At 37.5% G+C, this 25,220-nt stretch overlaps 3 protein-coding genes across 9 annotated transcripts; 2 read left to right on the forward strand and 1 right to left on the reverse strand.

Moving 5' to 3' along the window:
* The first annotated feature begins 698 nt into the window (after positions 1-698).
* On the forward strand, positions 699-3,937 carry LOC111796623 (beta-glucuronosyltransferase GlcAT14A-like). 3 transcript variants are annotated; one of them, XM_023679336.1, is made up of 5 exons: positions 699-1,302; positions 1,395-2,031; positions 2,866-2,941; positions 3,022-3,137; positions 3,234-3,937. In XM_023679336.1, exons 2-5 carry the CDS (start codon positions 1,455-1,457, stop codon positions 3,734-3,736), a joined length of 1,272 nt encoding a protein of 423 aa, XP_023535104.1. In that variant the 5' UTR covers positions 699-1,302; positions 1,395-1,454; the 3' UTR covers positions 3,737-3,937. The 3 variants fall into 3 exon arrangements, with proteins under 3 accessions (XP_023535104.1, XP_023535103.1, XP_023535102.1); XM_023679335.1 differs by having other exon boundaries at positions 700-956; XM_023679334.1 differs by having other exon boundaries at positions 700-2,031.
* A 21-nt stretch (positions 3,938-3,958) lies between these two features.
* Positions 3,959-10,137, reverse strand: LOC111796595 (protein SPA1-RELATED 3-like). Of its 3 annotated transcripts, XM_023679286.1 has the most exons (8): positions 9,791-10,136; positions 8,758-9,579; positions 8,424-8,581; positions 6,186-7,143; positions 5,964-6,110; positions 5,523-5,834; positions 5,175-5,234; positions 3,959-4,439 (listed from the first exon to the last, which is right to left on the reverse strand). In XM_023679286.1, the coding sequence occupies exons 2-8, from the start codon at positions 9,448-9,450 to the stop codon at positions 4,254-4,256; spliced, it is 2,514 nt and encodes an 837-aa protein (XP_023535054.1). In that variant the 5' UTR covers positions 9,451-9,579; positions 9,791-10,136; the 3' UTR covers positions 3,959-4,253. The 3 variants fall into 3 exon arrangements, with proteins under 3 accessions (XP_023535054.1, XP_023535056.1, XP_023535055.1); XM_023679288.1 differs by lacking the exon at positions 9,791-10,136 and having other exon boundaries at positions 8,424-8,564; positions 8,758-8,896; XM_023679287.1 differs by lacking the exons at positions 3,959-4,439; positions 5,175-5,234 and having other exon boundaries at positions 5,614-5,834; positions 5,918-6,110; positions 9,791-10,137.
* Positions 10,138-14,248: 4,111 nt separating this feature from the next.
* On the forward strand, positions 14,249-23,802 carry LOC111796607. Of its 3 annotated transcripts, none has more exons than XM_023679305.1 (11): positions 14,249-14,426; positions 14,527-15,222; positions 15,963-16,059; positions 16,553-16,834; positions 16,944-17,157; positions 17,320-17,429; positions 17,529-17,728; positions 20,166-20,269; positions 22,719-22,906; positions 23,006-23,205; positions 23,375-23,802. In XM_023679305.1, the coding sequence occupies exons 2-11, from the start codon at positions 15,061-15,063 to the stop codon at positions 23,609-23,611; spliced, it is 1,794 nt and encodes a 597-aa protein (XP_023535073.1). In that variant the 5' UTR covers positions 14,249-14,426; positions 14,527-15,060; the 3' UTR covers positions 23,612-23,802. The 3 variants fall into 3 exon arrangements, with proteins under 3 accessions (XP_023535073.1, XP_023535072.1, XP_023535074.1); XM_023679304.1 differs by having other exon boundaries at positions 14,574-15,222; XM_023679306.1 differs by lacking the exons at positions 14,249-14,426; positions 14,527-15,222 and having other exon boundaries at positions 15,243-16,059.
* Positions 23,803-25,220: the final 1,418 nt, after the last annotated feature.

Genomic DNA, 25,220 nt, shown 5'->3' on the forward strand with positions numbered 1-25,220 from the left:
TCTCGTTTGGAAGCTTCTCACGAGATATTATCATTATGAAAATGAAGCTCTAAATCTTTGTCGATAAATACAAAGACGCCTCCCTCATTTAAGGTATTTCTATACTACCATAGCTTGGTTGAACATCACTTCGACCCAATATTGGCTTAGGCACTGAAGTATGTGAGGGGAGAAATCACGTACTGTTGATAGGTTATTTAACAGGTCATCTCGCTTCTCCCACCACAACCAAAACATCTCGACCTAGACCTCTCTTAATAGATCACTTCAGGACCACTGATAGCATGCTTAACACATGCAAGTCGGACGAAAAGTGGTGTTTTCAGTGACGAACAGGTGAGTAACACGTAAGAACCTGCCCTTGTGAGGGGAACAACAGGGAACACAACTACAAAAGGAGGAATTCACTTGTAGCTGGTCTGAGAGGAGGATAAGCCACATTGAGACTAAGACACAGTCCACACACCCACGAGAGGCAGTGATAGGAAATTTTCCACAATAGACGAGCTCTTCCAAAATGGACTAATCATCTCGATGTGGCCTCGAGGTGGACATGTGTCTTCATAAATTAACAACAAATGATACTTATTTAAAGAGTAAAAAGTGCAATTAAGTTTTAATCACTAGAGATCAAGCAACTAGGGAAAGAAGCCATTGTTTTGGTCAAGATCCCAAAGAAAGCTGCACCATAACGGAAATGGCTCGAATCCCAATTCCCCCCCTTTTCTCCTCATTATTTTATTTCCTCTTCTGACTTTCACCCTTTCTGTTGCTCACTCCAAAATCCCAACCAATCTTTTATTCCCTTTTTAATATTCCTCCTCCTCCTCCTCTGGACGTGCGTACAGCAAAACCCACGTCGCCTTCTGCGCTGCTTCTCTTCTTTCTTCATCATCTTCCGGGTTTCAATCGGATTGCTGCTCTTATTCTGGTCTTACAGATGCGCCTGTTTCTGGGTATTGTAGGGTTTTTGTTTGTTCTTATTTGTTTCGTAACAGCGCCCTGCTCTGTTTTCGTTTTTGTGCCTCTGATTTTGCGATTAGTTTGACTTTTCTAAGATTTGGGTTTCTGGGTCGATTTCATAATCCATTTTCTTATCTGGGTCGTGATTTGTTTGGATTATCATTGGTGTTTTGGTCTGGTTCTCCTGTAAGTGGTCGGTTATATGAATGTTTCATTGAATCTGCTGCTTGTTACAGAGTCTACTGTTTCATTGATTTGAAATCCAAGAGTTGTCCATCCTTATTATCTTCAAACATTTCTCTGTCTTGTTGATTGTGTTCATCAGATGAAGAACCATAGGTTTGTTTGTTGAGTTTTGGGCGAAGTTGAGTTCATTGTGTAGTTTTTCAGCAATTTTCTGTTCGTTTGATCATTTTCTTGTTTGATTTAAGGCTGTTGAATGGAGTTGCAAAAGCTCTCAAGTAGATGAGAGTTTATGAAAAGATTCTGCAATGGGGCATGTGAACTTAGAGAAGAAATGGCTATTTCCTCTTGTGATAAGCTCTCTAATATGCATATTCCTCCTTGCTACTACCTTCAACATGGGTCTAATCTCTTCTATCCATACATTCAATTCAATCTTCTTAATGCTTCCATCTCCATTGCCCACAAACCAAACTAACCCAACGTTATTTGCCGAGACGAAAGTTGCAAAATCGCCACCGACGAACCCTGCATCTATGATTCCACGATTCGGTTACCTGATTTCGGGGTCGAAAGGCGACTTAGAGAAGCTATGGAGAACTCTTAAAGCACTTTACCATCCATTGAATCAATACGTTGTTCATTTGGACTTGGAGTCACCTCTAGAGGAGAGGTTGGAGCTTGCTTCAAGAGTAGCAAATGAGTCGATTTTTGTTGAGATTGGGAATGTTTTCATGATCACCAAAGCAAATATGGTTACTTACAGAGGTCCAACAATGGTGGCTAATACCCTCCATGCTTGTGCTGTTCTTCTTAAGAGGAGCAATGATTGGGACTGGTTTATTAACCTCAGTGCCTCAGACTACCCTCTCATCACTCAAGACGGTCAGTCCCATTTCCATCGTTTACTTGAAATTCTTGCAGCATACAAACCTGTGATTATGATCTTGTAAGCCGCTCTACCATCGTTTGAGTGAGAGAGTTCGTTCAAGCCGTGAACCAAGACCAAGTTGAACATATAGATAGGATCTCCACAATGGTATGATATTATCCACTTTGAGCATAGGTTCTCGTGGTTTTGCTTTGGGCTTTCCCAAAAGACTTCATACCAATGAATATGTATTCCTTCCTTATAAACTCATAATCATCCTCTCAATTAGCCGATTTGGGACTCCCCACCAACAATCCTCCCTGTGAACAAACTATACCATATAGCCTCCCCTGAGGCCTAGTCCTCGAGCCGCCTCCCTTTCATTGAGGCTTGACTCCTTTCTCTAGAGCCCTCGAACAAAGTACACCATTTATTCGACACTTGAGTCATTTTTTTACTACACCTTTGAGGCTCATAACTTTTTTGTTCGACATTTGAGGATTTTATTGACATGGCTAAGTTAAGGGCATGACTCTAATACCATGTTAGGAATCACGGATCTCTACAATGGTATGATATTATCCACTTTGAGCATAAGCTCTCATGGCTTTGCTTTGGACTTCCCCAAAAAGCCTCGTACCAACGGAGATGTATTCCTTACTTATAAACCTATGATCATCCTCTTAATTAGTCGATGTGGGACTCCCCACCAACCATCCTCAACAACAAGGTCGGAGGGTTTAGAACATAGAAGCTTGGGTAGCGCTAAAATCACCAATATATCTATTTTGTTTCCTTTTCTTGCTTTGGTGTGATTTAACGAGGAGAAATTTTGGTGCTACTTACAGATCTTCTTCACACTTTCTCACCTCTAGATAGAAATTTGAACTTCATTGAACACACAAGCAAGTTAGGATGGAAAGCGTGAGCTCTTTCTTCTCTTTTTCTCTCTTTCTCGCCCTGTGATGGTGAAATGAGCCAATATTTGAATGTCTCTCTTGCAGGAGTAAGCGAGCAATGCCATTGATGATAGATCCTGGATTATACAAAACAACCAAATCAGATGTTTTTTGGGTCAACCCACAACGACCTCTCCCCACATCATTCAAGTTGTTCACTGGTTTGTGATGAGAAACAGATCAATCATTCTAATCTGCAGAATTTCATTATCAAATGAACCCTTTTTGTTGAAGTTCTTGGCTTGTTCTTTTACCAGGATCGGCATGGATGGTTCTATCTCGTTCGTTTGTCGAGTATCTCATCTGGGGTTGGGACAACCTTCCTAGAACACTTCTCATGTATTACTCAAACTTTGTTTCCTCCCCAGAAGGCTACTTTCACACTGTGATCTGCAACGAGCCTGAGTTTGCCAAAACTGTAGTTAACCATGACTTACATTACATCTCTTGGGATGTGCCACCACGACAGCATCCTCATGCCCTCACCATTAACGACACCGAAACAATGATAGCCAGCGGCGCTGCCTTTGCTCGAAAGTTTCAGCGAGACAGCCCTGTGCTGGACGAGATTGATCAAGAGCTACTGAGACGTGATGACAAAGGGAGTTTTACCCCTGGTGGGTGGTGTTCTGGTAAGCCTAAATGCTCAAAAGTCGGAAACCCGTTTAAGATCAAGCCAGGGCCAGGAGCTAAGAGGCTTACCCGCCTCGTAAAAAAGCTAACTTCGGCTGCTAAAGTAGGTGAAGGTCAGTGTAAATAGTCTTAGCTAGAAGAAATATTGATAGTGCAAAGATAAAAAGTTCCCATGCCATTGTGATTCTCTAATCATAGTTGTTGTTATCGTTCGATAACATTCATGTTGCCGTTCTTCGTTCTTGTTTCTCGGTCTGTTTCTTCTTCATTTTTCTAAATGAGAAACAACACATGTTTGATAATGATTATAATCACCTTTCTGTGTAAAGAGAGTTATGCAAGACTATCGTATACTGAATTACTCTGAAGATTTTGCATTCAATTTATACAAGAATAGGGATATATCCACACCTCTCTCTCTCTTATTCCTTTGAATTTCTATCAACAGACATGAACAAGACCAATCTCTTCCAAACAAAAGCCCTCATCCACTATGGTATAATGCCAAATTATTGTTGCTTAATATTAAGATCTAACCTTGGTAGAAAGCTATAGCTGCTGGACAAGCTTCATGGGTATTCAACATATTGCTCTGCCTCAAATTTACTGCAAATAGTTACCCTTATTAAAGACATTGCCTCTCTCTAAACCATTTCCAAAATTTTGATGTGCCCAGTTGAGTTTGCAGCTACTAATGAAGACGACTGGCCTCGCCAACAAACCGAAGAGATAAATTGTGCGGAGTCGTCCATTTCATGACTGGTAAGAGGATCCATTTGAAACTTATACGACAATGCTGGCATTGGAAAGGCTTTGTGGTAGATAAAAACCTAATCCAGGGAATAAAGAAACATGTTCCAAAAGCTAATGAGATAAATATCGATCAAAAACAGCTATTGAAGATTAGATACAGTGATAATATACATTTTGTCGTCACCGACTGCGAAAAATGATCTATGTTCTCAAAAGAATGAATAAAGGAAGAGTTTGTTAGGAACTACGACTCTCCACAATGGTATGATATTGTCACTTTGAGCATAAGCTCTCATGGCTTTGCTTTGGGGATATTCCTTACTTATAAACCCATGATCAACCCCTAAATTAGACAAGGTGAGACTCCCTCCCAACAATCCTCCCCTCGAACAAAGTACACTATAAAGCCTCCCCTGAGGCCTATGGAGCCCTCGAACAGCCTCCCCTTAATCGAGGTTTGACTCCTTCTCTAGAGTCCTCGAACAAAGTAAACCCTTTGTTCGACACTTGAGTCACTTTTGACTACACCTTCGAGACTTACAACTTCTTTGTTCGACATTTGAGGATTCTATTGACATGGCTAAGTTGAGGGCATGACTCTGATACCATGTTAAGAACCACGACTCTCCACAATGGTATGATATTGTCCACTTTGAGTATAAGCTCTCATGGTTTTGCTTTATGCTTCCCCAGAAGGCCTCGGACCAATGGAGATCTATTCCTTACTTACGATCAACCCCTAAATTAGCCTCCCACCCAACAATCATCAACCGAGCCATGGTAATAAACAAAAAATGAATGCAAAAACTAACCTCATTTGTCTCTGACCCAGTAGCAATGTAACCATCAGAGACTGACAGTCCCACAAAATTCTGCAATAGTCAATTGGAGAGAATCACTCGATAAGAATGTACCAAAGATACATAACACAGTCATAATGCACGAAAGCGTCATTCGTAACCCATAAAACATTTTACAGAGCTAGCAAACGAACTTAAGTAACCTCGAATACTGTCCGGGAATGAAAGTCATGGATGTAAAAATGACTTAGAGGGAAAAGGTTCAATCCGTGGTGGCTACCTACCTAGAGGGAATGGGTATCACGCAAATAAAATTTTCACACGAAGGAAAAAAATCTGTAAAACTGTTCGACGTGGTACCTTTATGTTCATGTGGCCAGTGAAGGACAGGACTGGAGAATCAATAACCCGGGATGTGCACATGGACAAATCCCAGAGCTTCAAGGTGTTATCGGTGGATGCAGAAACAAGAGTGCTCGAGTCTATATACTTGACGTAACTCACAGTTTTGTTATGTCCAGTGAAGGTGCACAAAGGCACTCGTATATTCCGCATGTCGTAGTAATAAATTTTGTGATCAGCTGAACCAAATGCAAGGGACCGACCAGAATCCGCAGGAAATTGTACACAGCAGACATTGGCTTTCGTTCTGATCGTGCCGATACTTGAACCCTGCAGTAGCAACCCAAGTAAGGAACAAATTATCAAACAATCCAGATAAATATCGTTAGCACGCAATCAGATTACTGTAGTACGTTTAGTTTCAAAGCTGACATCCACCAAGTGCAAAAATAGAATTGCCTGATTGATACTCCAGAGCTTAACTGAACCATCGTCACTTCCGCTAGCCAATATTGTTGGATCCGCTGATGAAAAGTCAATGGACCATACGCGCCTCTCGTGTTCTCCCATTTCAGTGACTACTTGACTTCTCGTGACATCCCATACCTAAACACATCACGCAACAATATGACCACAAAGCAATAGAATCTCAAAGGTGGTAAAAATTATGGCATCAGTTACCTGCACTACACCTTCAAAATTACTCGAAGCAATTTGACTTTTGATGTACCGATTCCAACAAACACTGCTTAGTTTCGACCTGCTAGCCATTTCAACAACAGGGTAATGAATGTCACGGTCTTCGTTCACGATTGAGTCATATCCAAACACTTTAATTTTCCTATTAACACCGGCTGTGGCAAAAAATTCCCCATCTCGATCGAAACTGAGAGAACATACTAAGTTGGAGGAATTCAATAGATCTCCTTGCTTCAAGTCTGCCTTGACTTTCAACTTGCTAAAGGATAGATACTTGCACAAACCCTCCAGGAACGGACTTATCCACCCGCCTTGTCGATTATCATTGCAACTCTCTTTTGAAGCCAAATTATTAACCGAACTTCTTTCAGTCAAAACTACAGACCCCCTACCATCGCTACTTATTGACGAGTGTTTAACAAACTGCCTCCCCGATGGCTTGTTTACTCTACCTCTCATCAACAAATACGCTAACTCCAATTTCTTGAAGTTCTTCATTAATCGAGAACTCTTAAAAAGTACACCTTGTTCGTTTTCATTGTCTGAACTTGACTTCTCACTGTCATCAACGTTATCACCGCATGCTTCTATATCATGGACCAAAATTCCTGGTCTAAATCGTTTCCTTGATCCCAATCCAGCAGAAGGAGTCATTGAAGGGAGATTTAATGACAAACAATTGTCCTTCGAAAGATCTGGGTGCGACCCGATCTTTTTCTTGAAATTAGTTTGGTGCCTCATAACTTGTTCGATATCACTGCACAGAAATGAAATGGTATCTTGCAGCTTACGAGCAGCTTCCTGCTTTCTTTGTTGCATAAGCAAAAGGAATTCTAGCAGTAAATCCTGCTCTTCAATTCTTTTTCTAAGCTCAATTGCTGTTTCACGTTCTTCTAGTTCATCTTTTGATTCATTGAGAAATTCACTCTGCAATAACTCACTGTAAAAGAAGACACGAGAGGCCTGATAAATACGTCCTCTAGATAAATCGCAGATGCACTACTAAAAGTCAACACCATTTGCTAAAAATAATTACATTTCCAAAAACGATACAGTAAATAAGAATTCAAGGACTGTAATCTTGAGGGGAGGCTCGAAAGGGAAAGCCCAAATAGGACAATATCTGCTAGCGGTGGGGTCGGGCCGTTACATAATCAATCTGAATTAATAGCTAGAATGTCCAGCAAGTTTATGGCAGTAAACCATTCTCTTGCTTACAGAAGTCTCCAAGTATAATAATTTGACAATCCATGCTAAAAATTACAACTTCTCACTGAAAAGGAACCCAAGAATAACCCCTTCCAACATTCTACAGATACTCAACCTTTGGACCAGGATCAGATCCTGATCTTGATACTCCTCGTTGCAATTGTACTCTTAACATCTTAATATTATCCAAGTTGGACCAGGATCTGATCTTTAGGTAAGAAGAAACATTCGTAGTCTTAGTCCTGACCCCCCACAAGTTCAGACATTGCTAAAAGGTTTTCATATGGATATCCATAAAAGACTTATTAGCATTCACGAGATTAGTTGAACAAGTACCAATTCGTTAACTGCACAGACACTATGAGATCCTACATCAGTTGGGGAGGAGAACGAAACATTCTTTATAAGGGTATGAAAACCTCTCCCTAGCAGACGCATTTTAAAAACCTTGAAGGAAAACCCTAAAGGGAAAGCCCAAAAAGGATAATATCTGCTAGCAGTGGATGAGCTTGGGCTACGAATGGTATCGGAGCCAGACACTAAGCGACGTGCCAGCGAGGAGGCTGAGCCCCAAAAGGGGGTGGACACAAGGCGGTGTGCCAGCAAGGACGCTGGGCCCCAAATGGGGGTGGACACGAGGCGGTGTGCCAGCAAGAACGCTGGACCCCAAAGGGGATGGATTGTGAGATCCCACATCATTTGGGGAGGAGAACGAAACATTTATTATAAGGGTGTGAAAACCTCTCCCTAGCCGACACGTTTTAAAAACCTTGAACAGAACCCTAAAAGGGAAAGCCCAAAGAGCACAATATCTGCTAGCGGTGGGCGGGCTTGGGCTGTTACTGGCACCTTGCGTTGAAACTTATTCCACAAAATACATTTCAATGAAGCTCAATGGTTATTCCTTCCAACTAAAAGAACAAAAGAACAAAAGAAAAAAAAAACACAAAAGGCACTAACAGCTTATGCAAAGATTTTTAACCCATGAATTCTAATGAAAGGAGGGTTCACCTTAGCTTAGGTCGATTACTTGGGTCGGGATGCAGTAACCATAAGCAAAATGAAGCTTCTTTTGGCCACTTCAACAGCAATTGAGGAGGAAGCACTCTATGCCTCAAGCTCGACATAATTCTACTCTTCCCTTCTCTCGAGCTGAAGGAGCAGAATAACTGGGTCACAAGTGTCATTATCAGACAAGCTTATACTTTAAACTAAAAATAGAAGGTCTAAAGGTGCAAGTAAGTGTTAATGGAAAAAAAGGAGCCTGGGGAAGTAAAAAATGGCGTCAGGTGTCATGGTCATGCTCGGATTATATAATAACACGGATGGAACTCGCAGTACTAACCTCAAAAAGAAGAACTCCTAACCGGTAGATATCTGAAGCGCTCGAACTTGGGCCATCAGAAGCTTCTTCTGGGCTAGTGTACCAAGTAGTCTCCATAGCCAATATCTGCTTCATTGGAAATGATTGCAACTTATTTTCTGTTTCTTCAACATGTCTGCTATCTTTTCTTCTACATTCTCCAGACCCTTCATTTAACGATACTTGAGCTGCATATACTGAACTCGACTGCATACAACTAGTCTCCGACAAAGCGTTAACGGGGGTCATAACCGATCGAAAGCCCTCGCTTCCAAGGCTGCTTGGAAACGGAGAAGACGATGTTTTAACCTCAGCCATTTGACTACTTAAACCATCCTCCTCAAGAGAATCAGACCCGGAATCCGAACACGATGCCGACTCAATAAACGTTACATGGTTGAAAGAAGACATCACAAAGCATGAAGGACGCACATTATGAACAACAATGCCTTGAGCATGAGCAATACTAACAATCTCCACAATTTGCCTAAATATATGAAGACATTCAAGAGCATCCACGGATCTTCCTGGCTTATCCAACCATTGCCTTAAGCTAATATCATTCCCTTTAAGTGAACGCAAATAAGGATCAGCTAATATATCTTCCTCACAAACCCCAGATATATCATCCCGGTTCCTAAGCGGATCAAATGATGCCTCCATTGCTATCCACATAAAGCTTCATATAAGCCAATACGCACACAACATCCAATGACTGGATATATCCTTCGCCTACTATCACACACTCTGTGTTCTACACACGAGCTCATCACTACTTCACAAGCTCCTACGATGAATTTCTTGCTGTTTTCAAAGAAGAACACGACGAACTTAGAACACAAAACTATTCCACAAACAAAAACAAGACGAATCGAAGCAAGGAAAAAGGATCGAAACCCCGCTTTCATTTAATCAAACATGTAATGGGCATAGTGGAAACAAGAACACTAAACCCCTTGATATTGAAAATTCCCAACAAAGGGGGGAAAATCAAAGGAAAAGGAAGCAAACCCACCTTGAGAAAGAAGCTCAAGAACATAAAGGTCGCACACATCGCCAAGAAATGGTGGAATTCAATACCTGCAAGGCCATCCCCCGAGCGGCAAGAGAACCCGATACTTTATTTTTCACTAAAAAAAACAATGAGAAAAGCACACGAAATCTTCCCACAAAAAACACGGAGTGTTATAAAATAAACAAAACAAAATTCCCAATAATTTTCTGTTTCTCGCTCCGCTTCTGCTCCCTCTGAAACTGAGAAGCGCTTTTTCTCAAATTTCCCACCATTTTTGTATATCTCTTATTCTATGAGCTTTTGCAGGCCACTGATCTTCATTATCCACTTGCTTTATTCCGTTCTACTACGTGGCGGAAACATGGCCTCTAACTTGTTGAGGCAAAAATATAATTTAATACAATTTGGTGGGCCGTTTTGGTAATCAAGAAAGGATTATTTCTCGAATTTCCATGTTCTTCATTCCATGTTTGGTAAATTACTGATTATTTTAATGTGGAAAGATTTATTAAAGTGAATTAATTCATATTTTCACCTAATGATTTGTCACATGCCACCACTTCCGAGATTCCCAACTAGCGTTTATCTTTATAATCAAATCTTTATTTCACAGATCGAAGGAGTATCTTTAGCTTCAAACTCACTAAATTAATATTAATTGTGATATTAGCGTCAGCAAATCCGGGCTTCAAATAAATTAATGTTTAAGCATATCCCCAAATATATAGAATCTTTTTCCTTTTGATGAGAATATTTTTCCATTCATTAAAAAAAAATTAAAAAACACTCCTTTTTCGCTCGCTTTTATATTTGTATTTGAAAATTAAAAGGGTTCGTTGGGTTCTAAAATGTTTTAAAATGTTTTTTTGTTGGGTTAGAAATTACGGATCTCCACAATTGTATGATATTGTCCATTTTGAGCATTAGCTCTATCTTATGGTTTTGTTTCGGCCTTTTAGTCACTTTTGACTACACCTTCGAGATTCACAGGATCTCCACAATTGTATGATATTGTCTATTTTGAGTATTAGCTCACTCTCATGGCTTTGTTTTGCCCTTGTAGTCACTTTTGACTATTCGAGGCTCACGGGATCTCCACAATGGTATGATGTTGTTCGTTTTGAGCATTAACTCGCTCTCGTGACTTTGCTTTGGCCTTTTAGTCACTTTTGACTACACCTTTGAAGCTCACAGGATCTCCACAATTGTATGATATTGTCTATTTTGAACATAAACTTGTTCTCGTGGCTTTGCTTTGGCTTTTAGTCACTTTTGACTATTCGAGGCTCACAGGATCTCCACAATGGAACGATATTATCCATTTTGAGCATTAGCTTGCTCTTGTAGCTTTGCTTTAGCCTTTTAATCACTTTCCACTATTTGAGGTTCATAATATCTCCACAATGGTAGATATTGTTTATTTTGAGCATAAGCTTGCTCTCGTAACTTTGCTTTGAGCTTTTAGTCACTCTTGACTACACCTTCGAGGCTCACAGGATCTCCACAATGGTATGATATTGTCCACTTTGAACATAAGCTCTCGTGACTTTGTTTTGTGCTTCCCTAAAAGACCTTGTACCAATTGAGATATATTCTTCGTACCAATGAGCTTCCCCATAATTTTTTTTTTATTATTTGTAATATTGACAAATATATATATATATATATATATAAATTATTTTATCCATTAAAATTAATTTTATTTTTATTTTTAGATAAATGTGAAACGGTGTGATGGAGACAAATGTTTTCTTTTATGATTTATTTTTATTTTTTTTCATAGTATACAATTTATTAAAAATGTTTGTTCTAATGACTTGAAATTAAATATTAGTTAAAAATAAATTAATTGCGTAACAATGTTGGATGTTTAATATAAAATATAGTTAAAAAAATGGCCTCAACTTTCCTCGAAACCAGGAAGTTCCATTACCATGGTTTTAAAGTAATGGCTTCTCAATCGCTTCTCATGATCTTGGGCCTTGGACATGTGGGCTTAGTAATAATTCTCCTTCAATTCAAGGCCTTAAAAGCCCATCCCGTATAGATGTCCATTTTACTTGTGGGATCACCTCGAACGGAAAGGAGATTCCTCGTTTAATCGGAGAATGGGGGAGAAAGTGAAGAATATTTTTTCCTTGTAAGATAGATGAGGTCGGGAATGAGATTATATTCTCTGCTCCTATCCCCGTCCCTATACGATTTCTCGCCCTGCTCTCGCTTAATATAAATATATTTTCAACATATATATATACACGGAAAACTATGTTGTGTATTATTTTTAATGGTTAAATAGCTATATTGTAATATTTAAATTTGAATTTTTTAAAGAAATATATCGATTTATTATGTTTATATATATAGTTTTTAAATAAATGTTACATAAAAAAAATGAAAAGATTATTTAAAAATAATAATAAACAGAGAAAAAATTACATGTGGGAAACTCGATCCTTACAAATTTTCTATGGAGAATTTTCGTCTCGGTCCCCACAACAATAAATGGGAAATTTTGTGAGGATGGGGAAATGAAATAGGTGGCAGGAATGGGGATAGGGACAAGGAACGATTCTCCGTTTCCACCCCGCCCCCGTGGACATCTCTATGCACAGGTATGCACCTTTACTCTAGTCCAACTCGACATTTCTTCAGGCTAACCATTGACTTAGCTCGATCCTTATGATTAATTATTTTAACATGTTGTTGCTCGTGGTAGAATATATTCTCGAAGTAAATGAAATCCCAAGTTTGTGGCATTATTCATGTTCCCCAATTGATTAAAGAGAGTTGTGAATGTTGAATAATTAAAAAATGAAAGCCAGCTTAATTAATTAATTATTTTTCATATAATAAAACTTTAATTTAAGAAATATTGAAAAATAAAAAATAAAAAATAAAAAAATCCAATCATTGAAGCACATCATTCTAGTACTCTAATTATATGAAATATATATTTGTCCATTAAATTCAAAAGGTCAACTATACAATATTATAATAATAATAATAATAATAATAATAATAAAACATACATGGATTTGATTGGTTTGACATCAATAATGTTTCGAAAATAACTAACCAAAGTTTACCGCTAGCAAATAAAATATGTATACTAATGAGAGGTTTCTGTGGTTTTTGTTAGACGAACATTACTCTCCACAATAGTGTGATATTGTCCATTTTAAGCATAAGCTCTCGTGGCTTTGCTTTGGGCTTCTCCGATCATTCCTTAAATTAGCCCATGTGGGACTTTCATGGGTTTCCCCGATCATTTCCTAAATTATGGGTTTCCCCGGCTGATGTGGGACTTTCATGGGCTTCCCCGATCATTCCCTAAATTAGCTTATGTGGGACTTTGTCCACTTTGAGCATAAGCTCTCATGGCTTTGCTTTGAGCTTCCCATGGGTTTCCCCGATCATTCCCTAAATTAGCTGATGTGTGGGTTTCCCCGATCATTCCCTAAATTATGGGTTTCCCTGGCTGATGTGGGACTTTCATGGGCTTCCCCCGATCATTCCCTAAATTAGCCAATGTGGGACTTTCACGGGCTTCCCCGATCATTCCTTAAATTAGCTGATGTGGGACTTTCGTCATCCACCCCTCGAACAAAGTACCCCTCCCCGATATTGTCTACTTTGAGTATAAGCTCTCATGGCTTTGCTTTAGACTTCCCCAAAAGGCCTCGTACCAATGGAGAGAGTATTATTGATTATAAACTCACGATCATTCCTTAAATTAGCGTGTGTACTTTCATCATTCAACAGTTTTCACACCCTTGTAAGGCATGTTTCACTCCCCTTCTCAACCGATGTAAGATCTCACACATTATATATTCTTAGAGACCAGCTTAACAAATCTGTGTACTAACACGGATAGAAAAAATTATAACAAATAATTTACATTATGGTCACGAGTCAACTTATATCTCTAAAAATTAAGATGTCGATTATGTTTTTAGAATCAGCACTGTTTTAAAAACATAGCTCAACTGGTTAAGACACATAAAACGTTCGTTCAAGAGATCAGATGTATGAATCATCTACTGTTGAATTGAAAAACACGATAGCCACACGTGCAATTAAATAGTATTGATTTTTTAATACCAAATGTGATAATGTAAAGTAATTATTTATAAAATGTAATTAATATTTAATTATTAGGCGATTATGTTCAATTAGTCAATATATTTAATAAATTGTTGAAATTATTTAATAATTTATGGTGTTAAATTCATTAAGGAAAAAAATAAAATTACCATATAATAAACGAAATTATTTATGAGAGTTGACGTTTAATTAAAAATGAAAAATTATTATTTACGTAATTTTAAATGGAAGGAATTAAAAATTTAAATATCAGAAATTATTAGGTAACGCTAGAAATTTTATTAATTACAAAGAAAAAATAAATATGTAAATATTAAAATATAAGTAAGAAATTATTAAAGAGAAGCAATTTGCTCGACATAAATTTCATTATTCTACTCTCTGGTTGGGTACGTAAAACCATGGAATTTTGTGGCCGGAATACCCGTTTTGGGAATCTCCGTCGTTGTTCATAGCCTCCGGTGAACAAACCACAATCGTCAGCCGGTGGAGTTTTTGATTGGATTGGCTTCGGAATCCACTTCTATTCGAGGTAAGTCCGATTGGTTTTGTATTGGAGTATGCACTGATCTGTTACGGGTGTAAAGTTCTGCGACTGTTTTTTGTGGATTTGAATTTTGATTTGGATTTAGGGATGGGATGGAGTTTGTTTATCCGCCTTGGTTTCTTGGATATGTAGGCTTCAACGAGTTACCACTGCAATTGAACACTGGGTTTAAGAGTTGAGTTCTTTGTGTGGAAGGTGGTTTTGTGATGAGTTCGATGTTATGACGAGACTGGTTAGCAGATCCAATGTTTGATTGTTATTCGTGATTGTAGGTTTAAATTTTGGCTTTATGGCGATGGTTTCCTCCTTATTGCATTGTATTTGACCTGAAGTTTTCCATTGCGGAATGGAATTCAGCATTGAAGAGGAATTGTAGTTTTGGTGGATTTGAATTTGGGCTCTTTTTTTTTCTTTTCCTGAACCGATACAGGGTTTGTAATTATTCTATTATAGAACTTGATTAATTTTTACGATTGGTCGTGGTTGGTGATGGTAACAGCCAGAGTTGGTGCATCACTTCAGACTTCTGTGTTGGGATGTAATTCAGATTTTGGAGGATTGATTTTTTTCCTGGGTAGTTACGGGAGATGAAAGTCGAAGTTGTGGGGTTGGAGGTATAATGACTGGAGGGTCATTGGGTCTTCGTACGGGAAGCTATGCATCACTGCAGCAACAGCTACAAAATGGTGCTTTACCAAATCCAGCAATTTCACCGTTCGCGCACAAGCCTTGGAAACCAAATCTTTCAAGTTCAAGAGAGAGGGAGAGAGTTCTTCCCTTGGTTTGTCGATACTNTTGTGGATTTGAATTTTGATTTGGATTTAGGGATGGGATGGAGTTTGTTTATCCGCCTTGGTTTCTTGGATATGTAGGCTTCAACGAGTTACCACTGCAATTGAACACTGGGTTTAAGAGTTGAGTTCTTTGTGTGGAAGGTGGTTTTGTGATGAGTTCGATGTTATGACGAGACTGGTTAGCAGATCCAATGTTTGATTGTTATTCGTGATTGTAGGTTTAAATTTTGGCTTTATGGCGATGGTTTCCTCCTTATTGCATTGTATTTGACCTGAAGTTTTCCATTGCGGAATGGAATTCAGCATTGAAGAGGAATTGTAGTTTTGGTGGATTTGAATTTGGGCTCTTTTTTTTTCTTTTCCTGAACCGATACAGGGTTTGTAATTATTCTATTATAGAACTTGATTAATTTTTACGATTGGTCGTGGTTGGTGATGGTAACAGCCAGAGTTGGTGCATCACTTCAGACTTCTGTGTTGGGATGTAATTCAGATTTTGGAGGATTGATTTTTTTCCTGGGTAGTTACGGGAGATGAAAGTCGAAGTTGTGGGGTTGGAGGTATAATGACTGGAGGGTCATTGGGTCTTCGTACGGGAAGCTATGCATCACTGCAGCAACAGCTACAAAATGGTGCTTTACCAAATCCAGCAATTTCACCGTTCGCGCACAAGCCTTGGAAACCAAATCTTTCAAGTTCAAGAGAGAGGGAGAGAGTTCTTCCCTTGGTTTGTCGATACTTCGGTCGGAGAAGGGTTGCGATGCTCCTCTTGTTCGTCCTTGCTCTTTTGGTTTTTGTATTTGGATCCTTTGCTGTCAGTAGAGGTTTGTTCTTTTTCTATCTCATTACTGATTTGTGGTGGTATTGCTCAATTATTGTTGGACATTGTTCTGAACGTATTGGCTAATGACTGCAGTGTAGGACTTACTCTGAATAGATGAATCCAATCACTTAACGGTTAGGCATTCATTTCAGTAATTTGTTGTAAATAAATCTCTGCCTCTACTTCAAGTGAGGTTCTTTGTGATACGAATATGAGGCTAAGACATCTCTCTGAATTTATACATTGCATACATGGAGCCTTGCTCATTTGTGGAAGCACAGTGGTTAATATGATTATTATTTACTTTCTCCTGGAATTTTGACCCACGTGTTTGTCATTTGTTTTTTTTTTTTTTTTTTTTTTTTTTTTTTTTTTTTTNGCAACAAAACATCATGTGTTTAGTTGTTTCATCTGCTGTATCCTTCTGCTTTTGGTTTCTTTGCAGCAATAAGATCTGCTGTTTTATGGTTTCCTTTCTTGTGATGATTGACCAGATAACAGTGATTTAAAGACACCTTATGAAGAAACTACACTAAAATATATGATAAATTCTGCTGTTCCAAGAACAAAAGACTTCAAGGATAATATAACTTCTACACCTGGGAATTTGAATGGAAGTACTGAAAGTTCATCTCTGCTCCCTCCTTCCCCACATTCAAATCGTTCTTTAATCTCTGATGTTTTTCCTCGACATTCCATTCCATCACCACATCCATGCAGAAACTTTGCGCTTCCTCCGCCAGCTCCAACAAATGGAAAGCGGACTGGAGCACGTCGTAAGTTTTAGTTATTTTATGATTTCTTTTCATGTCTACCATGACCTACGCAACTTATTCACCCTCTTGGTAGAATTCTGATTCATATTCTCATCCCTTATTTTTCCAGCTTGTTCAGTATGTTATATCCCTGTGGAGCAGGCTATTGCTAGTATGCCAATTGCACCATCAATATCACCCATACTACGCAATTTAACATATATTCATGAGGGAAATCCAAAAAAAACAGAACCACATGGGGGGTCTGATTTTGGTGGATATCCTTCTTTATCACAGCGAAATGATTCTTTTAATATAAAAGAGTCGATGACAGTTCACTGTGGGTATGTTTCACTTTCTTACCAATTTAATAAGTAATGCTGATTACTTTTCCAAAGATTTAAAATTGGATGTTCATCATGCATGTATTCTTAGTTCCTAAAAATTTAAATTTGTATGTTTTTGTAAATGCATACACTCGTGTTCTGCTCTCCTTTTCTTATTAGATTTGTTAAAGGAAGTAAACCTGGATATCAGAGTGGTTTCGATATTGATGAAGCCGACCTTTTGGAGTTGGAGGAGTTTCATGAGGTCATTGTTGCATCGGCCATATTTGGTACGGTGGTGATTTGTAATAAGTTTTTCTCTCACTTTCTTTCTATGGACGTGGTTCTTTCTGCGACTACTATTTACATTTTCTTCTTCCCTTTTGAAGGAAACTATGATATATTACAGCAGCCTATTAATATTAGTGAAGAATCAAAAAGATTTGTTCCATTCTGCATGTTCATTGATGAAGAGACAGAAGCATTTCTGAAGAATTCTAGACTCTTAGATAGCAGAAAGAGGATTGGCTTGTGGAGAATCATTGTTGTTCGTAATATTCCGTATGCTGATTCAAGACGTAATGGCAAGGTCAGTTAAATTCTTTCCCTCTCCCCAATTGGTTCCTTTCCACACCTGTGCCAAAAATTTGAGTCTTTTGACGGTATATTGGTTTCAAGCATTCTTCAGGCTTTTTTAACGAGTGAGAAATTTGTTCCTCGTATTGAATCTCTTTTTTCTATTAGCTTGAATAAAAGAAATGTTCCATGAAGTTATTTGATTGGCGAATATGAGACTTAAACACAGCAAAGAGTATGCTTTAGATTACTTATATCCAGGCAGGCACCATTTATTTATTATTTATTTCGGCCCCAAGAAAAAAAAAACTGTTTTGATTAAGAAGAATAGAAGTAAAACTGGAACGAAGGATAGGAGGTCATACCAAAGCAAAAGGCTGAACATAAAGCATTGAATTCACCAAAAAAAAAAAAAAAGAGCTCCAAGAAGTAGCAATCAAATTCAGAAACAAAGGTAATAGCGAAAAGGCTTGACCATGTGGACCAAAGAGAATCACTAAAATGATTTAGAATCTAAATACTCGAAATCCTCCTATTCGTGTCTAACTTGATATTCAAATAGCCAAAAAATGTAGCCTGCCATAGAAGACGATTTGTATTGTGAAAGAGAAGATGTAAAATTGCATACTCCATCATACCATGGCAACTCTGAGAAGGAGCCAGCATCCATTCCAAAAAGGTCAATGAACCTAACCAAATCTGAAAAGAGTGCACATCTCCAAAACATTGCCTTTACTAGCTTGCTTGTGTGTATTGTCTTCATTGCCATAATTTATCATATCTGCCAAAAACAACTCTGATAAAATGCATGCCATTTTTTAGCTTAAAGCTCTTTGGATGCTTGGATCTTTGTCATTTGGTGGATTTTTGGGTGGAGAGGGTTGTTAAATTATTAACAAGTTACACGAATGCTGATGATAATTGAAACTCAGTTCACTTCCTAGCCCTGTGTAGAAACCTACTACTTTCCCTTTTTCTAATGATAACACTCTGGGTGTGCAGATGTGACGGAGTGGCATCCTCATTGGCCACGATCTTTTTTGTTCAAAACTTTTTGAAGCTATATTCTTCTTTGTTTCTTCTTTCTGCAACAGGAATTCCTTTATGCCCTTTACCGTTGATTAGATGCTTAGGTGACAATTTTGTTTCTATGCATGACTTAGAAGTGAAAGGAGCATAATCATCGTCGGCCTATTTTTCTCTATTAATTTCTGTCTTCTTTTCCCACGGTGCACTGATAATCAAATTTTAAAGCTAGCGTTCTGTTATTAATATTGGGATTACATCCTGTTTCAGTCATTGAACTTTCAAGCTTATTTCATTTTTTCTTTATACTTTCAAACATCTTAATTTGGTTTCAACACTTTTCAAATATTCTATTCTTTTCCTCTTAAAACCTTTTTCAAAGTCCATTTCACTTGTCTTTGTTAAATTTATGTGTTGATCTAACAAAAAATTTATGCTACCCATTTCTAAACTCATTGCCAAACTCTACACGTAGTTTTAAAGTGTATATAATGCCACTTAAGGATTTAGTTCTGAACTTTCATGTCTGTGTGTATTTGGTCTCTGAATTTTAAAAAGTGTTCGACAAGTTCTTAAACTTTCAATTTTGTGTCTAAAGGTACTTTAACTTTAAAAATATCTAATAGGTCAATGACTTATTCCAAAAATTTTAAAAATCAATTGATCTAATAGATATAAAATTGAATTTTATGTCTAATGGGTCCCTAATCTTTCAATTTTGTGTTTAGCAAGTGTGTAAAATTTTGAAAAATGTTAAATAGATCGAAGACATATTAGACACAAAATTGAAAATTGAAAATTTAAGGCCTGTTAAACATTTTTTAAAGTTCAAGGACCAAATAGTCATAAAGCAGAAAGTCAAGAGACTAAACATTGTGGTTGTGATGATCCAGAGTCAAATTAATTGGCATATTTAGTTATTCTGTTTTGGGACATTGAAACGTGTCCTCTAAAAACCCAAGATATTCACAAACCCCAGCTAGAAAACACATAACATTATTGTAGGTAGGACGAGAACCTTTGTGACTTCTACATATTTAGATGTTGGCTGGGAACGAGAAAACCAACAAGAGAACACCCGTCAGATAACATGATACAACTGAGAGAACCCAATTGATAAAATTATAAATCCCTGTTTATTTTTTTAGAATAGTTAATAGGACTGAACTTAGCGCCAAAGTGAGCATCATTACTGGAGTCCTGTGAACATTTACTCTTTAGATATAATCTTACCCTGACAGTTTCTGCATTGAAGTTTTGAACTGCTAAAATATTAATCAATGGATGTTTGTGCCCCTTTTAATCGTAGTCAATATATTAATAGATTATACAGATTTTCTTTTTCTTTTTCTTTGTTGTATTTGATTGGAACTGTTATGGAATATGGTGGGTTCTTTGGGTTTTACTTGATCTAATTGTGGCAGATTCCCAAGCTTCTTCTGCATAGGCTTTTCCCTAACATTCAATACTCAATATGGATAGATGGAAAACTTCAGCTTGCTGTAGATCCATTTCAAATTCTTGAGAGGTACGTCCAATGTTTTATTTTCCGTGGGCCTTGAGATTTCTAAAGCATGAAATTAAAAGTTGCTGATTTTTAAGCTTCCCACTTGCTTACTATAATAATTTTTGTCCCTCATGTCCGGTAGTTATTTGGTTTAATTTTTCCATAGCATGGCCGTTCTTCTGTTAACGATTTTTCTTCTTGCAAAACATCTTTATCCATCCATATTTATTGCGGATCCTGGTCACATGAGGTGTAGTTTCAAAGCTCATGGAGATAGGAAGGGTAGGTGTTGGCAGCCCAAGAATACATAACGAGACACTGTTAGCAAAATGGTCGTGACACTTCTTCATGGAATCACATGCTTTGTGGTATAGGATCATTGTGAGTAAGTATGGTCTGGGGATGAGTCCAATCCTCATTAACCTTTCTGGGAAGCCGGTCCCTTTACATAGCCTAAATAGACTGTTTTTTTCGAAGTAGCTGCAATTTCATCGGTTGGTCTAGAATCAGCTACGTCAGTATAGGCCGCTAGGGGTTCGAATTTGCCAACAGTTCATTTAACCAGTGTCCTGTTTGCACACTTTGCAATTGAATGCATATCAGCTGTGATTGAATTAGTTAGCGCGTCAATATCCCTGATTCTTGAAATAAGTGTTGCTCTAGAACTTTTCCTAAATAGAAATTGTGAATAAGAGAAGAAAACGTTTATCCTATCGGTATGATCTTTCCATCACCAGTTACAGTTTTTTTCTTAACTACTCCGTATGCACACTTCTTTTGAGTGGGTTTCAGGTGGTGAGTTTAAGGGTTGAAGCAAAAACCTTTAGACTGATAATGTTTTGGGTTTTCCTTGTGCGTTGAAGTCTTGGTAATTGGTTCAAATATTTACTCTTTGGGAGGATTCTTGGGTGAGAGATAAGCCCCTTTGTGCGTTGTTTCCACAATTTTATCATTTGTTAGTTAAGAGGCGCACTCGGTGGCCTCTGTATTGTCTTCCTCTTATACTTCCTCACTTTCTCTGGGTTTTCCTCGCCTCCTCACTGACCAAGAGACTTTGGAGGTGGCTTCCCTTCTTTCTTCCTTCCAAATTAGTTGACCAATTCAAGGGGAAGGGATTTATGGCTTTTGGAGCATAACATGTTGGATGGTTTCTCTTGTCGATCGTTTTTCTATATCCTCTGCTCCTCTTCTCCCTCCCAGGGTGCCTTATCTTTCTCCTCTCTCTAGAAGGTCAAATTTTTTGAGAAAGTTAAATTCCTTGCTTTGCAACTTTTGTACGAGAGGGTGAACATCCAAGACTGTATTCATTCTGAGGCATTCTTCTTTTTGTGTTGTAGAATGATGTGTTCTTTTCTAGCGGAAGGAGGAGGATATTGACCATTTATTGTGAGAGTTCTAGCTTTCTTACTCACTTTGGACTATGCGCTCTAGTTCGTTTGGGATTGCTTTGGATCGTAATAGAGATTGTCTTTATTTGTTTGAGAAGGTGCTCTTGAACTATCCCTTTCGGGATAAGGGAATACTGTTGTAGCATTTTTTTTTCCCTCCCCTATTTTTTGAGTTGTTAGATTAACATGGTAGGAGTACCAAGGGGCTGAGAGTTCTTCGAAAGAAGTTTAGGAGATTGTGGGGTTTAATGCCTCTTTACGGCCATTTGTTAATTGAACGTTTTGGAATTGTCAACTTGGTCTTATTATTTTTTATTGGAATCCGTTCATGGGTAGTTTGCAGATCGTGGGTTTGTTTTTTGTATGTCCTTATACGTTCTTTTATTTTTCCGTGAAAGCTCAGTTTCTTATAAAGAAAAACATTTAGTGCTCTATTTGTGTAGAAGTAATGACTGCAATGCCTGGAAGGTAAGAGTACAAAATAGGTTGGCGATTCGCCAATGGTCTTCTTGATTCAACTGATTTAACAAGATAAATAAATGAGATTATGAGCTTTGTTTCGTTACAGTTCAATATTACTTACGCGGGAATTTTGCATTTTTTCAGATATTTGACTGTCCAATATTTTTTGAACTGTTTGACGCACTTTGTTTTATGAATCCAATTCGCACTCGAGATTGTTCAGTTCCATTAAAAAACTATTTGTGTGGAAGTAATGACTGGATCTTATTTATTTTTATGTTTAGTGAGTGACCACTAAATTTGAACAATTAAGAGCCATTGTAACAACTAGTCCAGTGTTCTCTTTAGTTAAAACCTTTGAAATGCCTGGATGGATCTATAGGGCTCATCGTTTTACAGAAGAATACTTTTTATGTCCTTACATCATATCTTAATCGACATAATAACGGGTTTGTTCGCTTCTTATACACGATGTTTACCCGTGGATCATTTCAGAATATTTTCTGGCTTGATTCTCGTTTGTAGGTTCTATGCTGATGTATGTTTGGGTGCTTGTTTAAGCTTAATCGCCATAAAGTATTTTTAACTGTGGTGCATTTTTATGTAAACTGTCATGGTAGGTTCCTGTGGCGTCAAAATGCAACTTTTGCTATTTCAAGACACTATAAACGATTTGACGTCTTTGAAGAGGCTGTGGCTAATAAAGCTGCTGGAAAATATGACAATTCCTCCATTGATGAGCAGATTGATTTTTATGTTAGCGAGGGTTTAACCCCATATTCTTTGGCTAAGCTTCCTATAACTAGTGGTATGAGCATCAGTTCTGTTTTTCCACGCCTTCTTTTTATGTATGCAAAACCTATCTCTGTTTCACCATCTTTTTGGCGCTGCATTGGACTTCTTGCAGATGTTCCTGAAGGATGTGTTATAATTCGAGAACATATTCCTATAACAAATTTATTCACGTGCCTTTGGTTCAATGAAGTCGATCGTTTTACTTCAAGAGATCAGTTAAGCTTCTCAATGGTGAGAGATAAGATAATGTCTAAAGTCAACTGGAGCGTTAACATGTTCTTGGACTGTGAAAGGCGCAACTTTGTAATACAGGTCTTGAACTCTTTTTGTAATACATGTTCTTGGACTGTAAAAATCCTAATCATAATTAACAATGCATAGTTTAATTCAGCTTGCTAGAACATATAGTTCTATGAACATGCCTTTCTATTTGAGAAAAATGATTCTTGACATTCTGCTCTTTCCCCTTTCTCATCTACAGACATATCATAGAGAAATACTGGAACACATGCCACCGCCTCCTGTCAAACCAGTTATCCGCCGTCCTCCGCCGGTGTCCATTGGCCGTCCTCCGCCGCCTGTTTCTAAGCCTCATATTGTTCTAAAGTCTCCGCCAGTAAAGAGAAATCCTTCCAAGCGGGGAAGAAGTGATAAGAGGTCCAGTTCCAAGCGGCATCGTAAAGTTATTGCTGCACATAGAGAGGAGAATTTGTTCTAATTCGATTCACATAAAGAAGAAAATGTTCTTTTTTCCTTTTCCCTTTGACATTTTTAGTTTCATTCTCATTCTAATTCCCTCAAATTTTACATCTCAATACAGGGAGATCTGTTTTAGATTCAGAGCATTGTCTGATGCCATTTTGTCCTGGAAATTGTTGATATATATATATATATATATATATGTATTGATTTCTGTTGTCTATATGAAAATTTCTTCCTGTGGCATAAACATTACCTAGACATGGAAGTCCTGAACACTTCCTTGTCACCAGTTCTCTCATTCTCTGCTGGTTTTCTTGCAGAATTCAATTCTGTACGCATTATGGAACTTTATTACTGTAATATGTTTGCTTTGACACCTTCTTGTTGGTTTTGAACTTCCAGATTCTGCATAACATCTCTGGCTTTTGATAAGGGCAGGGCATTTGCTGGATTTGGGACTATCTCCTCAAAGCCATGTTCTTCCTGTTTTCTATCCAAACAGAGTATGTTCTTTAGAATCTTTCTTTCACTTAGCCACTGCCACTCAACCTGATGTTCTTCCTGTTTTACTTGAATTTGTTTTCTTTCATATGACAGCCTCGTAGCCACATAGTATATACAACTTTTTGTGTTCGAGTCACAGCCACTAACACGCTTGAGTTAACGAGCGGTCAATGCATAGTATATCGTATTTATTCAAAATGTATTTCAAATGTATCGTTATTGCATCAGTAGTATACCAACACTCATTCAATAATAGTTTATCAACAATTGTTCAAAATTCGTACCAAGTATAATGTTGGTATTTCAATAGTTTGTTAATACTCGTTCAAAAATGCATTTTAAGTATTTTGATTTGCTCCCCGTCATAATCCAATGAGAATGGATAAGAAACTCATGGGATTGAGTGAGGAGACAGGGTTACATTTCTGGAAGCAAACTACAGGCGAATATGAAGCGCATGGATAAAAGTTATGAAGCGCATGGATAAAAATTATGCAATTTTAAAAGATCACTCCTAAATGCAACATCTTTAACGAGCAGTCACATGCTGCTCAGAGTAGAAGTTGTATTGAAAGATCACTCCTAAATGCAACATCTTTAACGAGAAGTCACGTGCTGCTCATAGTAGAAGTTGTATCACTGATAGTGGACGTTTGAACATCTTTAGAAAAAATGTATGAGAACTCGTTCGAAAACGTAATTTCATCTATGTACTATTGTTGATACATCAATGTTTTATTTGAAATGAATTTGAAGTATATTCAACTTATCATATAGAAATTTCATTAGGATAGACATGAAATATAAAATATTATATACATTATTAATTTATGATATAAAGTATATCAAATAAAAAAAATCATTCAACCTCAATTTTCTAATACCCTTCTTATCTAATGAAATTTTGTCCTTGGAATATATAGCAATAAAATATAACTTAATGAACTAAATAATAGATTAATATTTATTAAATATAAATACGTTATTTAGACTTATTAAATTTTAACCATACACTTGCAATAGCATTTTATATTATCTTATTTATTTAATATAAAATTTTATTATTGAAATTAATATTACACTTATTTAATCATTTTCAGTAATTAAATTAAATTAAATTA

Source organism: Cucurbita pepo, chromosome LG06, assembly GCF_002806865.2.
Source record: "Cucurbita pepo subsp. pepo cultivar mu-cu-16 chromosome LG06, ASM280686v2, whole genome shotgun sequence".
Classification (NCBI taxonomy): Eukaryota; Viridiplantae; Streptophyta; class Magnoliopsida; order Cucurbitales; family Cucurbitaceae; genus Cucurbita; species Cucurbita pepo.

What these genes read in the sequence shown, in the direction of transcription:
- LOC111796623 (XM_023679336.1), top strand. Translation starts at nt 1,455, where the DNA reads ATGGGGCATGTGAACTTAGAGAAGAAATGGCTATTTCCTCTTGTGATA. An exon ending in AGCAAGTTAGGATGGAAAGC is followed by an intron (nt 2,942 to 3,021) that starts GTGAGCTCTTTC and finishes TCTCTCTTGCAG; the next exon opens with GAGTAAGCGAGCAATGCCAT. An exon ending in ATCATTCAAGTTGTTCACTG is followed by an intron (nt 3,138 to 3,233) that starts GTTTGTGATGAG and finishes TTCTTTTACCAG; the next exon opens with GATCGGCATGGATGGTTCTA.
- LOC111796607 (XM_023679305.1), top strand. Translation starts at nt 15,061, where the DNA reads ATGACTGGAGGGTCATTGGGTCTTCGTACGGGAAGCTATGCATCACTG. An exon ending in TCGATGACAGTTCACTGTGG is followed by an intron (nt 17,158 to 17,319) that starts GTATGTTTCACT and finishes TTTTCTTATTAG; the next exon opens with ATTTGTTAAAGGAAGTAAAC. An exon ending in TGTTGCATCGGCCATATTTG is followed by an intron (nt 17,430 to 17,528) that starts GTACGGTGGTGA and finishes TCCCTTTTGAAG; the next exon opens with GAAACTATGATATATTACAG.
- LOC111796595 (XM_023679286.1), bottom strand. Translation starts at nt 9,450, where the DNA reads ATGTGGATAGCAATGGAGGCATCATTTGATCCGCTTAGGAACCGGGAT. An exon ending in AGTAATCGACCTAAGCTAAG is followed by an intron (nt 7,144 to 8,423) that starts GTGAACCCTCCT and finishes CTTCTTTTACAG; the next exon opens with TGAGTTATTGCAGAGTGAAT. An exon ending in CTGGCCACATGAACATAAAG is followed by an intron (nt 5,235 to 5,522) that starts GTACCACGTCGA and finishes TGACTATTGCAG; the next exon opens with AATTTTGTGGGACTGTCAGT.